The sequence below is a fragment of the Ptychodera flava genome, chromosome 11 (assembly GCF_041260155.1).
Source record: "Ptychodera flava strain L36383 chromosome 11, AS_Pfla_20210202, whole genome shotgun sequence".
NCBI lineage: Eukaryota > Metazoa > Hemichordata > Enteropneusta > Ptychoderidae > Ptychodera > Ptychodera flava.
Genome location: NC_091938.1, coordinates 40,442,585 through 40,459,281, shown reverse-complemented (window position 1 = coordinate 40,459,281; position 16,697 = coordinate 40,442,585). Strand labels below are relative to the sequence as shown.

The 16,697-nt window shown below is 37.4% G+C and overlaps 1 protein-coding gene across 1 annotated transcript; it reads left to right on the top strand.

Annotated features, from left to right (window-relative positions):
* The first annotated feature begins 2,029 nt into the window (after nucleotides 1-2,029).
* On the top strand, nucleotides 2,030-9,657 carry LOC139144533 (probable LIM domain-containing serine/threonine-protein kinase DDB_G0287001). Its single transcript, XM_070715231.1, has 8 exons — nucleotides 2,030-2,084; nucleotides 2,938-3,040; nucleotides 3,228-3,357; nucleotides 3,611-3,746; nucleotides 6,245-6,425; nucleotides 6,673-6,811; nucleotides 8,604-8,711; nucleotides 9,232-9,657. The coding sequence occupies exons 1-8, from the start codon at nucleotides 2,030-2,032 to the stop codon at nucleotides 9,655-9,657; spliced, it is 1,278 nt and encodes a 425-aa protein (XP_070571332.1).
* The last annotated feature ends 7,040 nt before the right edge of the window (nucleotides 9,658-16,697 follow it).

Below are 16,697 nucleotides of genomic sequence, written 5' to 3'. Positions count from 1 at the left end.
AATACCAAGTCTTAAACTCACAATGCAGTTGTTATGTGTAAAATGAGCAATATTATTATTGAAAATTGACTTCATTGTCAACAATAATAATGGTTGTTATGATACAGACGCTAGGTTGAAACTGGTTATTTCATCATGCTATAGGAAGAACTAGAATACGTAGTGGACACACAGGAAAAAAATACTGAAAAAAAAGGAGAAAAAAATGGCATTAATGCTTCCGGCCTTTCGGTCAACAGAGGTAAAAAATCAAATAAATAAATAATTAATAAAATAAAAAAAATAATACATGTTCCTTTCGGGCTTCATGTAGTACTTTCGAATATAAAATAAACTTAACCCCAAAAGAGGATTGGAACATATTCCCAACACAGGCGAAAGTGCAGGCTCTCGTTTGAACCGTAAGCACAGCCGATTTTTAAGACTTATCCACGAACTTTAAAAAGGAAAGTTGGAAGAAGAAACCTGTGCTGAGAGACAAAGGCAACCTACTCCCCGACCCTTGGGGACGGTTCGTTGGTAGCCCATTTTTCACCGATTTGTGTTTAAAATGAAATAATAGCTTTTCTGTCTGGCTTGAACAATGTGCGTTTTCGTTTACTTTTTGAGTGTGACCATAATGGTTTAACATTGTAGATGTACAAGGATGGTGTTATATTCAGTGTCGGTACAGATGAGTTGTTTGTCAAGACCCCAAACCGTCCCTAATAGTATCACAAGGAACTCTAGTAAACAAGTAAATAAAAACTAGAAAAATAAAAAAGATATAAAAGAGAGGAGGACCACTCCCTAGTAAGGTGAATCTAGTCTGTTTCATGGAAGTCTCACAATTGATCCGTCAGTCGTTTGTTTGTTTGCTTCTTTACTTGTTTATTTTTGTTTTATATACTTATTTGTTTTTGTTTATTCTCTATCTTTTGACATTGTGGCCGTTTTTCTTTGTTTTTTTTATTTTTCCAGTTTTAATTTACTTGTTTACTGTTATTCAGTATTATTCAGTGTTATTCTTGTAAGCTTATATTCTTGGATAAATTGAAATAAATTTTCTCGTTCAAGAATTGCAATGAGTTCCATATGTTCCAAACGACTTGTTGTTAATAAATCCTGCACATTTGCTCAAAACAGTTAGTATGAATCACAAAATTAATAGTTTAAATTCGTTCAGTATTTTTTGCTAGGACAATGAATTTACAGGCAATGTAAAGAAATAATGTAAGAGCGCATGGCAACATAAATTTCGTAAAATGACAAACGTTTTTTTTTTTATTTTGGACACAGAACCTCTATATTAAGTCGGAGGATATGCGTACTGTTTTAGATGTAGTAATCTATTTATATGCTAATACAGACTAAGTGATTACATTTTATATGCAGAAGAAGAAAAGACTTAAAACAAAAAATAGCATGTATTCATACAGGATAGTAACAAAGGTGCAAAGAATCAGGAACGATTCCGATAACATCAATGAATGGCGTCTAATAGAATGTTTATCCGAGGAAACACCTTGCACATATCATCATCCTTCATCCATAAAACGACTCTCTGTTTTAAACGATTTCTAAGGTGTTTTAACTATCACAAATGTGTTTTTTACTCGTGTCGATCGTAAGATTGTTTGTGGTACACCAGCCAAATGACCCATGGCTGTCAGCTTTGATACGACCAATACTGATGGCGTTTTTTGTGTTATAATAATTTTAAACAAATTCTTGTCGTCGGAAGTAGGATAACATTTTTTTACGGTAATAGCCGTACTATCCAATTAATTTGGTCTGTGATAAAGACCAATGTTACGTTTACAGAATTTATTCTGATATTTCGAAATATATTCCATGTTATGGCATCTTATGGAAGAGCTCTCCAAAAACCACCGACCAACAGACACGTATCGAACTTTCCCGATGGGTTGACGCGCGTTCTACTGTCATTCTTGACGTCATCAGCTTGGTTACAACTGAGAAAGAACACGGAACAGAACACAGAACAGTAAGCAGCACTACTCATATGAATGATTTCCAACGTTGCGCAATGGCCGTGTCTCACATTTTCATGCTATTTCTTCCAACTTTCCTGGTTTGTGTCGGTAAGTAGACCCGGAAAATACAGAGAAAAATTTTAATTTCGTTTCTTCAATTGTTGAGCCAACCAGATTCATTTGACCCTTTGTGTACTAAGTGTAACGAGAGTACCATGGCATAGGCCCCCTATAACTTATTTCTAGTGTATCTCAGCGTATCTTGGTCTCAACGATAGGATGCTGTCTTAAGGATGAGAACAATATAAAATCATCAGTTTCATAAAGCTATGTCAAGATATCCTCTACTTTTTGAAAAATTCAATACAACACCTAAAGACATCATACATAACATCAGACTCCGAATAACTTAAGGTGCGGTGGTACCTGATCAGTACTGCTTGGGGAGCCAAGGCAGTTGACTGTATTATTTTCAAATTCCCGAAACAGTCGCCTTGGTAAATACTGATGAACACATATGGAGCCTTTGATAATGTTCATTCTTTGCTACATGATAATTGTTATAAACTAATCCTGCTGATGTCATATCTTCATCATTCATCTGACACCATCTTAGAGAACACATAATGATCCATTCTGCATTTGTATGAGGTTACTATACACCATTGCTGTACTTAATACGTACTTATTTTCTTCCGAGTGAATTTAAACTGTATGACTACTTCTGACTATTAATATATATATATATATATATATATATATATATATATATATATATATATATATATATATATATATATATATATATAATCGTCGAAATTGATGAAATAAGCGAAACCGAAAGTCCACTTATAAGAAACTCCAAAATATTCAAGAACTCACATGCATTGCCCTAAATCCAGTCCAGAATACAACTAGCGGTTTTCTAGTTGTTTATAGTTACTTCTATTCCATATAATAGACCCCGGCGTTGGCGAGGGTAGCAATGAAGAGTGTAAGAGAATAAATGATTTGATTGATGCTGAGAAGGAAACAGCTGCAGTGGTGGAAATTGACGATAATTCGTAAGTAACCATGAAGCATGTTTCGTATCCAGTAAAGATGATTTTTGTGAGTGATAGGCGAAGGAATCGATTGACGTTGCGGTGTTCCTTTGGCCGCAATACTAAGTTTTACCAATACGAAGATGAACAGAACATTGATAGAGCTCTAGCCTCATTAGTTCCTGCTTTCGATATTATTTTTTCGCAGATTGGATAATTGTGTGTCCGATGAAGACATACGTGTGAGGAGCAGACGTCGGAATGTTATCTGGCGCTTCTTCAATAGAGTTAGGAAACGGATAAGTCGTTTATTTGGCCGTAACCAGCGAAATGATGAGGTAAATATAATTTGACAACTAGAACGGCACTATGTGTGTTCAGAGAGATATATGTGCACAGTAACCCGATATAAGTAGATGGGGTTTGAGCGATAACCATGTGACTTTCAAGCAGAAGAAATGTTAAAGTTTGAAAAGATGCACTCGTTTTGTCATATAACAACGTCTACGAAATCTAAACTGTACAAGACATAGCTATACTTATTTATTCATTTTTGAACTTCTTATTTGCATGTTGTTTTCTCTTTGCTAGACGGAGTTTACTGAAAAAAAGGACGAAATCAAAGTCACGAAGAAAATGTTGAAAGGAAAAGAGTCACACAAGGATGTACCAGGTTTGTTGCTAATGGCCCTGTCACACCTTGACGATTTAGCCGTCGTTAGCCAACGTATGAACAATTTTGCTAATACGCTGGGCGTACGTCGCACGCTGAAGCACACTGGTAAATGTCGAAGTACGATTAGGTCGAAAACTTTTGTAAATGCATAAAACTTTTCGACGTATGCTAGCGTATGTCTTATACGTCCCGCACACACTGCTCACAAGTTGTAGGTAGGTTATAAGGTTATGCGCTCGTTGACACACGTTTACACACGCACAGAGTAACTTCATAGACTGTCTATGGTACTCTGTGACACACGTTACTTACACAAGTCGAAATGCGTCGAGTTAATTGTCTAGCGCACCCAAAACGTATTTTTAACCTACGAGTACATTGTGAATAAGCTATGTATACGCCCAAAATTGAAAAATACATCGCTAGTTCAGGAAGCCAGCGTTTTAGAGAAATTTTGATCCGTCGGCATACGCTGGCTAAGTCGTCAAGGTGTGACAGGGCCCGAATAGATATTATTAACAGCTGGTGTCGGACAGCAAATGTCGGACATAACTGTAAGTAAGTTCAGGATTAAGATCAATGTTATACTGGCATTACTTGACCAGGTGTTGTTCAAAACTAATTAATGTTTGTTGTAAGATTAAGCTTTCATGAAAATGAGTACAAATTTTTAGATATGTAACAACAATTTCATGTATATTGTATTAAGTCTTTTTGAGGATCTTAGCAAAGGCAGTCAGTGGGTGATACAATCTTGTACATTAGGCTCCGTTCACAAATAACGATTGGGGGGGGGGGGGGGGGGGGCGGCTGGAGGAATCGCGATTGAAATCTTATTTTTTTCAGATCCCCTGAATACCCTAAAAAATTTTCAAATCCCCTCTATATGATCAAAATTCTTCAAGTCCCCCAACTGTCACAAGCCCGTATATCAGTAAAGGATGTGCGCGCAGAAAAATAAACACGTATCGCGCCGTTCGTCGCAGATGTTCAACACTACCTGTTATTAGCAGTTTGTAAAGGCAAGTTCTTAATTGATTCATTTTTAAGTGTATCGGTGAACGTTTTGGATTTATCAGTCTAAACCAACTTGAATTAATCCAACTCTGGCCAGGTTAATTGCTCCTGCTGAAGAGCACTCAAAATGACGATCATGAGAGAGTAGGCAAATTGTGAATTCATGCTTATTGTAATGTTGTAAAAACTGTACACAGTGACCTACCAAAATTTGTTTCAAAAGTACAAGACATATATGAATTAGATGCTACTCAAAATTGACAATACTTGAATCGAAGGTTAAAATATTCCATCAAATAAATGTTTTAATCTCTGAAATTTGGGTGTAATAATGGCAAATTTGGTTAAAAAATAAATAATTCCATTTAGTCACATATTTTTTCAATTACTGTTCAAAGTTTTACATTTGTATTATTTTATGATGAGAATGTGAAAATTTATAAAATAAAGCATGGTGACCCTATCTTTTTTCTAAATATTTGATTATTCTCATATGCCAGAATTCAAAAATCCCCGATCATGTAAGTTTTAAAGTCTCCTTGTCTTCCATGTGTTGCTCTCTGGCCTGTATGTTTCACTGTCATTAGCGTCATTTGACCCAATCTCTTCTTCAACTACCATCTACATCAGAGTCAGAGCTATGTCTCTATATCACTGCTCAGGTATGCAGTGACAGTGACACTGCAGTATAGCAGGGCGGTACCTGATAGTGACACTGCCCGTAGGGAGTAGCTGTATTAACTTTGATAATTTTGAAAATAGTTTTGTTCAGAGTGTTCTTGTACTACTCCCTGCAGCATGTTGAACTGTCCAGCATTCAGCTTGCTAACACAGCCTGTGTATGTGTACCATGCATTTGTATCACTGACAACTGACTGTCAGTCTAGACTCTAATTAAATTATCACCAAATACATTTTTATATATACAGGCTTTGTCAACAAAGTGAATATTGTGTGTTTGAGCATGCTGTAAGGAAACAGCAAGAAACTGTAGTTGATATATTGCACAGAAATATTGCAAAAATCATCAATGGTTGCAGCTTCTGCCCTGTTACTCGGATCAAGTTTGGTTTTGTTTACGACAAATCATACATGTTTAGATTTTTTCAAGATAGAAGTCATGAAATTTGACAAAAGGGTTCTAGATTTTGTTAAACTATTACAAACATTACAACAATTGGATGACATAAAAATGGTATTCATTTTTCATTGAATTACCTACAAAAACTTGGAATTGGAAAATGTAAAACGTAAAAGGGAACCAAAAATTTTCAAGTCCCCCTACAGGCAGAGCAAAGTTTTCAAATCTCCCCCTCTACTACCCAAAAATTTTCGAATTCCCCCTGAATTCCTCCAGCGCCCCCCACCGTTTTTTGTGACTGCAGCCTTACGATCAGTGAAGGATCGCGAAGAATTCTTGAAGCACCCTTGAGTGGTATAGTTTAAATCTAAATAATTCATACCCACAGTGGAGACAACAGACCATGTTCAGTATAGGATATAGATAATTTTGTAATTCCATATTCTGACAGATGTGGACAAGGACGACATTTATGATCTGATGAAGATAAAGGCTGGATTCTACTCAAACGTTACTATCGGCAGTATCCACGATCACAAACAACTTTATGTACTGAAGTATCTGTCTAATGAAGAAGACCTAGACGAAGATGTTTTCAAACAAATTATGGAAAATGAAATCCATATGAACAGGTGAATCGCACGCTCTCTTTTTAACACTGATACTGTTTAAAGAGTTGGATAGAAAGTTCAAACCGAAATTAAAAACTTCAATCCGCTAATCTGAAGCTAGTATTGCCTGTTTTGTGTAAGCGAACTACGGAAGACTTTGTCCAAAGAACATCACTATGCAGAACATGTTTTCTTTTTGTTATATGACAGAGCAACAGAGACAGCGAGATGTCAACTACTAGATTGTATCAATTATTATGTTTTTCAGGGTTCTGACCAAACTGAACAATGACAACTTTGTCCGACTGATCGGGTTGTGCCGAAAGGATGAAATGTCCTCTGTTCTTGTCCTTGAGTACGTTCGAAGTCTGAACTTGAAAAAGTTTCTGTACAGGTATGGAGAAACGGTGAGTCTCTTGTAGAGTAAACTGTAGTGGTCCTGCAAAACATTTCTACCACGTTCAGTGGAGGGAATATGGTCAAAACTACCCATCACCAAGAATGGTATGATCCAGCATCTTCATTTCTTCTTTTGAGATTGAACCTTTAGACTCGCATGACCCATATCCCATGAATATCCCTGTAACCTCCATAAATGTAACGACCTCAATAAATGTAACATCAACCATAATTGTAATACAATGCACCCATAAATGTAATATTGCCCATAAATATAACAAAAATCAACCATAAAAGTAATAAAATCAACCATAATTGTAATAAATGGTAACCATATATATAATAAAATTTCCCCATAAATGTAATATTTCAACCATAAATGTAACAAATCTATTTTGTAATCACAATTGAAGGATTAGCCCTTAAATATTTATCTATGTAATGAGGAAAACAACTCTATACATTGTTCATATCTTAATTGTTTGCGTTTAGTGTGTTTTGTGTATTTTGAAAGAGTATTTTACGTATCGCTGTTTGTGTATAGTATACTGATTGGCCACAGCGAGACACGGCAGTAATCTGTGTCAGTGCAGTCTCTACTCCAAAGTGGAGAGACTGTATAACAATATGATCCTATGACACTGTTTTTAGAAAATTTGCCATGCTTTCTTCATCAGTTGCCTCAAATTATCTCCAGTTGATAGATTGTCTGTATTTCTATGTTGTCCGATGACTGGGGATGCTAATTTTGTACTACTGTGTTCATGGTAGTGTTCGTATTTTGTTTACTAGACTGAAATATAGATATTATGTTTTTGCCAACATGTTTTGTGTCGTAAGTTTCCATTATAAAGTTTTATATTTCTCTGTTGTTGTTCTGAGTCGTCTGTTGTAAACTTTGTGTACTTGTACTGGATGACGAGCTATTTCGACGCTTCCTTATTGTGTCATCATTAGTGTCTTGAAGTGCTGTTCCACTTCCTTTATGTAACGCGTTTGATTGGCACCTCACCGTTTTCTGATAGTGTTCTTAATGTATTCTATTCTGTGTTTCGGAAAGGAAACCTAGTTTTAGGAATGTATGCAAAAACATTACACTAGTCTTATTAAAGTTTATTATTTACTCAAGGCATTGATAAACAAATGATCATACAAGTTTATTACATTTATAGTTGAGTTTTATTACATTTATGGTTAGTTTGTTTATTACATTTGTGGTTTCGGGTTGTTACTGTATACATTAATGGTTGGCTGTTTTATTGCCTTTGTGGTTGATTTTATTGCTATTGTGGTTAATATTACATTTATGGAGATTATTACATTTAGGGAGCTTACAGATCCCTGTGTATAAAATATGTTTAAACAAGATATGCGAACTTTGATTGGTTAAGGTTATTTGGGGGATGTGTTATAAAATAGAATGTTTTTTTTATGTTTGGTCGGATCTAATCTGAATTTGGACATAACATTTCAGGACAGGACTGAAAATCATGAAAAATTGCATTAAATGTATTTAATTGCTATGTGGCCGTATGGGTAGCTGGAGAATTATAGTGGTACTGTCGGGAAAACTGACTCAAAATCGTACAATGTTATGTTTCGGGACCTCGTCATGGCCAGAGCACCAAACCCACCCATGGAAGATAGCGAGTTCAGGACTCAAAAACATGCCATGACATTGAGAAAAACATTTTACCCCTAATTGTACATTTGTTCGGTTACCGTTGAGTTTTCGCCTTTTTGGATGGTGGATGGACAATAATATATCAATCCTTTGTATTACGAATTCATATTTTGTAGTTGCCTCTGGTTACAAAGTATGACATCATGTTGAAGATGACCAACTCTTTGAAGGCTCTCCACAAAGTCGGTATCATCCACAATGATTTGAAGTTATCCAATATTCTTGTGAGTATTATATGATAATTCTTGAGTATATCATTTTATCATATACCCATGCCCACATTGTCCATCCTGGTGGCGTTTACCGGAAAATATGCCGTGATGTTTACTGTAAACGTCGAGCTATGCATGTTAAACGTCACCAGTTTTGGCATTTTCCCGAACTACATTTGGAATTTAATAAGTGAACAAAGTAAACAAAAAAGATGGCTGCCCCAACTATGCGAAGTTGCCGACAAAAAAAAATTGAACGGATTTGGGGAACAAGGGTATTTCGGGTAGCTACATAAGGAAATAATATGTTGAATCTTGTTATATTATCCCGTGTGATTATTCCATTAAAGTTCTTGTAATTTTTAAGCAAGCTCTGACAAATATTGCATAATAGTTTTCTAAATATTACCGGACAACATAGTACATGTATATAACTTAGCCCTAATCTAATCCTCTTTTGACAGATAAACATGAATGGCAGAGTAACGCGCAATGGCACGATTTTGATTTAATCTCATATTTTGTTTCGCAGTTGCAACTGCCAGAAATGAGTACAAAACTCATCGACTTCGCCTACAGTTGCTTTGCAAAGACACCCAAGTTCAATGGTGCCGGGTCGATGATGTATGCCCCACCCGAAGTATTCAAGATGGAAGTACCGCCATGCAATAAGGCCAAGGATATTTGGGCTCTCGGCTGTTGTATGGCACAGTTAGTAACCTTGGAGACGACCTATGATGAACTCCGTCTCGACAATGAGATCATCGAGGAAATCACTGCCAAACTAGATAATGGAGAGCCAGTTACACCTCTTAACGTCTCCATGTTGGATGAAGGAGAGTTCAAGAACCTTTGTCAGCGTTGCTGCGACATGACGCCAGCAAATCGACCCACCGCCAAGCAAGTCAGCAGAGACCTGCAGAAATTAATTGCCACAGAAAAAGACAAGACAGAATGAGGAATATTCATTTTGATTGGCGTATTGATATCGATTGCTTTAAAGGCATCTTAATAAAATAGTCGTTGCGACAGAAAATTCCAGTTTGAAATCGTCAGTTTTGTGATAAGTATTAGACAAGAAACACCTTGAATATCACTTTTATATATATATATATATATATATATATATATATATATATATATATATATATATATATTATATATATATATATATATATATAATTATATATAATCCCATTTTCGGCGAGAAGTTGTGCGGCTCCGCGAAAAACACGAGTATACGATGACGTCAAACAGAGAAAAATTCCATGGGATTATATATTTATCACATGAACAGTCTTCTATTTTTCTTTTATGTGGATGGATCAACATTAATGTAACAAAGTGCATGATTTTATCGCGATTTTGTGTTTTATTTACTCGGATTAGTTTTATTTAATGAGTAAAGCGGCCCGTCACCCAGGAGATGTGCAAATGTTTACAGGTATACTTTCATTCATAAATCCGATTAAGCCTAAATTTTGTTACACCGAATGGTATCTCCACCAATCAGACATACGGATTTATCGGGGCACCTTTTTGTCAAAATGCCATGAGAGTGCGGCATCAATCACGACAAATTGGTCTGTGCCGTGCACGTACGAACGGTACCATTGCAGGAAAAAAGTTCCGGTTGATGACGTACAACAGGGTAATATGGATTTCTTATCTGTGCTGGTGTACGTCACACAGGTGGAGATACGGGCCAGTTCATGTGATAAATATATGTATATATATATGTGTGTGTGTTTGTTGTTTGTGTGTGTGTGTGTGGGGGGGCTATTAGTGCAAGATGCGAGGTATAATGATATTCAAATATGCAGATTACATTAATGAGCATGTTTCCGTATTAAAATTCTATGCTAATGACCCTTAATCAATGTGGAATATTCATGTACCTCGGATCTTGCATTGTATATGGGGGGGGGGGGGGGCTAATTGAGAAGTCCTAATGCATGTCTAATCCGTTCTAATGCATGTTCGGTAAAGAGAAGAAGTGCTTACATCAGTTTATATGTTACTTTTAATCATTCGATCCTATCTCAGAAAAGTCCGTCCACCTCGATGGCCCATTCGAGTTCAAAGTTGTAGGATAAAGGTCGTGGCACACACTACTGTCATACATGATTGTCCTTTGTAATGCTGAGAAGAATTCTATCTAAACTAATGCTATTGATATGCTATTCAAAACTTAAAAACTTTGAGATAACGTTGGAAGAGTCTTGGTGAGATTTGGTGACAAAGACGCAAATTCTAGTGACAGTAGAGATTTTGAGAGTGTGTATAGTCACAATGAAGACGTACACTTTTTTCACGTCCAAAGCTGTTTTTGAATTACATAATACAGGAGATCAAAGTTACTGAGTGGATCAGAGACTTGAGGACTGTGCTTCAAATTCCACGTTTTTAATATGTATCGTATCGTTGTATTTATGTTTTGTGATGTGACCTGTCTGTCCTTTTAACTACAAGATTACTGGAGTTACCAGGTGCTGCGGAAAATCAACGCAGGGATTTACGAAGATACAGACAGATACATAGCTGCATTTCTTTGCCCCCTCCAGCTCCCCCTGTGGGCGGGGCATTCATTCCCGACATAAGGTAGAGATGTATCAAATTGAGAATTCAAACTTTAAAGCACAAACTCTTCACTTTTAGACTGTAAAGTGGTGGTAGGTATAAAATCTACTTTTGTTCGCCGAATACGTATACTAAAGTTAAAGCTCTACATTTTCAGCTAGATAGTTTGTCACCAGTGCTTACTCGGAATTAAACTTGTGCTTTAGTCTCAAAGAGAGTAAAAAATAGCATTTTATCAACTGTTTTACATTTTCTTGTCAAAAGTCTGCAAGAGGCGAATTTGATGAATGTGGCTAGACTTGGAAGAAGCAGGGGTAGGCGGAGTCATAACAATGGTATATTTGTGTATAATGGCATTGCTCCGGCTCTTCTCCGACGGTATCACGTGACACCATCAAATTTGTAAAGCTTCTGGGAGCATTGATATAGACCAGGCCCAGAAAAAATCTTTTTAAGAAGTCACACCGTCAGCAATTGCTGTTTTAACCATGAATTTGTCTGATTCCGTCCGGAAAAGCAGAGCAACCAACATTTTAAGTAGGAACTTTTAATCTAGCGCTGTGTTCCTTTACAGCTATTGTGTTGTATTTTATGGTGTTGTCCGTATTTGATGCTTTATGGCAGTCCTGATTTTAAAGACAATTTTCCATGTTTTTATGGACAATAAAGTGTATCTTATCGTAAAAATAAAATGAAAGCGCGGGTGACTATTATATGTGATGTCAGCCGCTCGTTGTTGACAAATGCCGACTCACGATGTATACAAACAAACTGACCACTTTACATGATCCGCTTCTGCGATGAGCCAGTGATGTTATGAATCGAGATGGTTTTGAAACGGAAGAGAATTTTCAATGTATCTGGAGGAATGTTTATAGCATCTTACATGTAAAATTACCATCATTTTGTAAATTTATGGATGCATGGATATAAAGAATCCACATGTGAATCCAATATTAAAAGCGTATGTCAGAGTAAGAGCAACTTGAAGGTTTAACACTGATGTCTGTCAGATTATCATTAAGAAAAACAAGAGAGAACGTTTGTGATATTTTCTATAAGTTCATCACACCAATGAATATCTCCTCTATACGCAAAGTAACTTACAGTCGCAACTTGAAGGATTGGTGCCGAGCTTTACATCGATGTCAGAGGATAAATAGTATCCGTCGATAGCAATACTAACAATTTTATCATATTCATGGTTTTAAGAATGGAAGATTTTGTGGTTACTATGCGATGTCTTTGGTTGTTGCCAGTAGTGATAATAACGTTATTCAGATGTAAATTCACCAGTAAACGTACAAAAGATAAAGCGACTGAATAAAAATATCAAGGATTCAGTTACTGTAAGATTTGACAAAGTAATGATAAATAACGGAATAATTTAAGTTGCAAGAGATTGCTATAATATATTTAGCAATGAAAGCGACAAAAATAAATTGCTCAGACAAAATACAATAGAAAAAGTTGCACATAATGCTAAGAAAAACTGATAATAAAGTAATAAATTTGCAATCATGGAAAATTCAAAAAAGTCAGAGTTTTCCTAAATGGAAGTCACTGCAAAATAAGAGTTCATGCTGACTCCTTCATGTCCTCTATCTTTCTTCACAGAATGCAAACTGTCTGCCACGAAAGTCAAACAGTTCTTCGTTAAACCAATATCATATGACATCGTTCGTCATCGGTATCTTTCTCCGAGTCTCCTGTCCTACGGCACATACATTAGCTCCACAATTTCCCCATGTGCTCTCTTTTGTAAGGGGATATCTATCCTGGCACTTTTTAGCATTCCATACTTCCACGACGGTCATTGGTGGAGAGAGTTCTGAAAATAAGATGTAAACGACGACGTGTGAAAAACTTTTTTATTTATTCATTTTGGCGAGAGGGGGGAGGGCTCGATGGTCCCAGAGCAGAGCCTGCCCTCACTCTACACCGATGTATTAGAAATGCTTACAATCATCGTTCCATAGGACCAGACATACCCTACAACATCTGCGTTGTATTGACTCAACATCCATTGAATATTCATAAAATGGTTGACTGACGATTGTTATCTTTTGAAAAGCTATTAAGAGAGTGTCCATATCAAAGAAATACTGATCACACGTGCTCTTTTACGCAAGTACCGCCGCATTGAAAAGTGGACAGACTTATAATTGTGTTCCCCCAAGTTTGTCATTGATTATGATTTATTGAATCTTGTTTCTCATTCTTAAGAGACCTACAAACGCAGTGTCTGCTTTACCAATAAAATGACACGCCTGACATATACAAAATACCTTACATACTCACGAAAGTCTAGAAAGTATACTTACATCGCCTGAACAATCTTCTGACAGCAGCCATCATTCTACTGAACCATGGCTGAACCAAGCATTGCCACACACCACGTCACGTGACACATCGTCCTCCACATTGTCCTGAACATCTAACTCTGACCTTGAACGAGCTGATTCAGAATCGAAATCCAAAGGATTACCTTCGAATTGTACCTCATCCATCTTACCAGATGCTGCAAGTTTTTCAAGAGCTACTTCATTAAAGTCTTCGGTCAGGTCAGCACATGGCACTCCAACGTCATCAAATTCAATTTGAATATCTTCAAACGCTTCTTTAACATCACAAACTTCTGTTTCTGTGCGTTTAAATGCTGCCTCAATATCATTGAGTTCTTCCTTTAGCTCATCGCTATCTCCATCGACATCGCAATCCTCATCCTCATCATCTTCGTAATCGCTGACTATATTGTAAAGAAGAAAATAAAATAGGGACGTTAAACATTCTGTTCCTACGTATTTAGCCATATTAGTCAGAAAGTGCATAGTATACAGGGACTTCATCTGACGATTAAAGTGTCGGTCACTGTGCCCAGACAACCAGGTATAAAGGTACAGCGGAGAGGAGTGATGGAAGTATCAGTCTGAAAATATTTTATCAGGTCGATTTGAAAAGTCAGTCAACAGGACCTACCATCGAGGGTCTCAGGTTGATCTCCTTTTTCTTCCTGTTCTTTTTCGTCTTTCGCTGATGAATTGCCTGATAAAGAAAGGCAAGAACTCAGATTAGAAAGCTACCACCTTTAATTTGGTGGGTATAAAAAAGACTGCCTTCACTGTAGCAACACAGCATTCATCCTGCTTTGTAAGTGAAGGCGTCTGTTACTGATTATGAGAAGTGTTGTCATCGTCCGCTCGCACGGGTCCTCGCGACTACAGTCTCCACTAGCACTAAGTACCTGTTTTCGGAGAGCATCAAGCTGCCCGGACGAGACGCCTTGGCAAGCGAAGACGGGGACATTATCCACTGGTGCATGGGGCTTCAAATCATCGAACCTTTTTGTAATATGACTTTTTCATCGATTTCTGAGTTACAATCGGAATGTTTTGTCAAAAGTACAACGTATATCGAATTCTTACCAACATTTACTTGTGAGCGTCTTGATGTTCAGGAGAGCATCTCCGGATTCCATGAAATCGATTAATTGATCATAAGCGCTAGCCATTCTACTCACAATATTGAGAAATACACTATGACAATGATAAGATGAACACTGGGATGATCATATCAAAACCTTTCGATGAAAATGATTTCAACGACAAAGAAGAGCACTCGGTATGGGCAAGTGTTGCGCACCGAATAAATTGCGTACGGAAGATAGAACTTTCTGTTTTTCTTTTGTTGTTGCTATAGCACTAACTTCTCATCACGTAAACCGACCATGGAGGCGATTGGTCAAAACTTTACCCATGATCTATCTCATCGGACCCGCAAACACGAGCTGCTTTGTGATTATTTGTTCTAAGAAGTAGGCTCAGGCGGACGTGGGCTTGGTAGTCCCTGCTAGATCGATCGATTTTCCGCTCGATCTATCGATCCCGTACTCGATCTGCCGGTCACTGTAACCTAAATACGCCCAAGGTGTGAAACACAATCATTCAATTTACCCCGGTCAAGTGTAAATTGTGTGTATCATAATAGTGAATTTGTCGCATATAGAATCTGGGTACATGTAAAATGGCAAAAAGGAGTGAGTTAATCATAACACGGTATTGATGAAACGAAATGCAATGATATCAGAGGTTATGAAAATAGTACCCTGAAGGGTGTGATGAAAGTGTAAAGGAAAGACTGAAAGCAACTGTTGGTGCATTAAGTTTACTTCATGTCTGCTAGCAATTTATCTTATTTATTCTTCTATCTTTGGCTTGCTTTTTTCAAAGGCAGTCTAATCAGTGACGTTATTCGGCAAACCATTTTTTCACCCTTGGATCAGAGAATGAAAGTCGAAATATGGGTAAATTTCATAATTTCATCCGTTCACTTGACGATTTACATTAACATTGGACAAGAGTTCGATCTTGAATTTGCTCTGTTAGAATCCTATTTCTAAATAGGTCAAACCCGGAATTCGAATGGACCACGGTACAAACAAACCCGGAGATGCTCTTGGTAGGAAAATGTCAACAGTTTTCCGGGCACAACTGTGGTCTGCTACCCGTTGACAGCGATACCAATCTACGCGCTTTTTGTACGGGAATTTTCAACCTCTTTCCCGGCATTCCTGTCCCCGGCAGCCCATTGAATGCAGTTCCAATAATCAGCGCACCTGTCGTCCAATCGCCGCTATCCGACAATCATATACCCGTTCTTTTTGTACCGAAGATTATCAGTCTTTTACGGACAATCAGTTACCCTGGTCCCATTGCTTGCATTCTTATTAACGCTCTTGTGTACGGAAAATTGTCAGCACTATACACCTGTCACCAATTCCCGCCGCCAGATTTTGTAGTCCTCACCAAATTTAGTGGTCGGTATTGCCAAACCTTTATCGAGCACATTTGTCGCCTAATTACCCATACACGACAACATACATCCGTACTGTTTGACCACTCAGGAGCAGTACGAGACTTTTTTAAGCTTCTATCAGCACAGCCGTCAACTGCATCGGGGAATGATATTAAAATCCCCGTAGAACTAGAACCCTGCCAGTCCCACATATAAATAGGCATTTCCGCCATATAATTTTTGCTGAATCATTGAAAGGTAAATTTCGTTACAAAAAGAAAATTAATCTAAATTGATGCTTGGCAAATTGATGCTTTCGCTAACTGCGCTTTTTGAACGGGGATTTCTAAACCTCTTTCCCGGCATACCTGTCCCCAGCAGCCCATTCGCTAACTGCCCGTTGACGGCCATTGCATTCGACATTCTTTTGTATGGAAAATGACGACCCTTCTCAGGGCGCACATGTGGTCTGCTGCCCGTTGACAGAGATTCCAATCTACGCGCTTTTTGTACGGGATTTTTAAACCTCTTTCCCGGCATACCTGTCCCCAGCAGCCCATTCACTGCAGTTCCAATCGTCGCACTTTTAGTACGGGAAATTTGTCGCCCCTTTAATTAATTAGC

Bases quoted from the DNA above. Each gene is read 5' to 3' on its own strand.
- LOC139144533 (XM_070715231.1), top strand. From the start codon at position 2,030: ATGGCCGTGTCTCACATTTTCATGCTATTTCTTCCAACTTTCCTGGTT. The intron at 2,085-2,937 runs GTAAGTAGACCC...TCCATATAATAG, and splicing joins AACTTTCCTGGTTTGTGTCG to ACCCCGGCGTTGGCGAGGGT. The intron at 3,041-3,227 runs GTAAGTAACCAT...ATTTTTTCGCAG, and splicing joins GTGGAAATTGACGATAATTC to ATTGGATAATTGTGTGTCCG.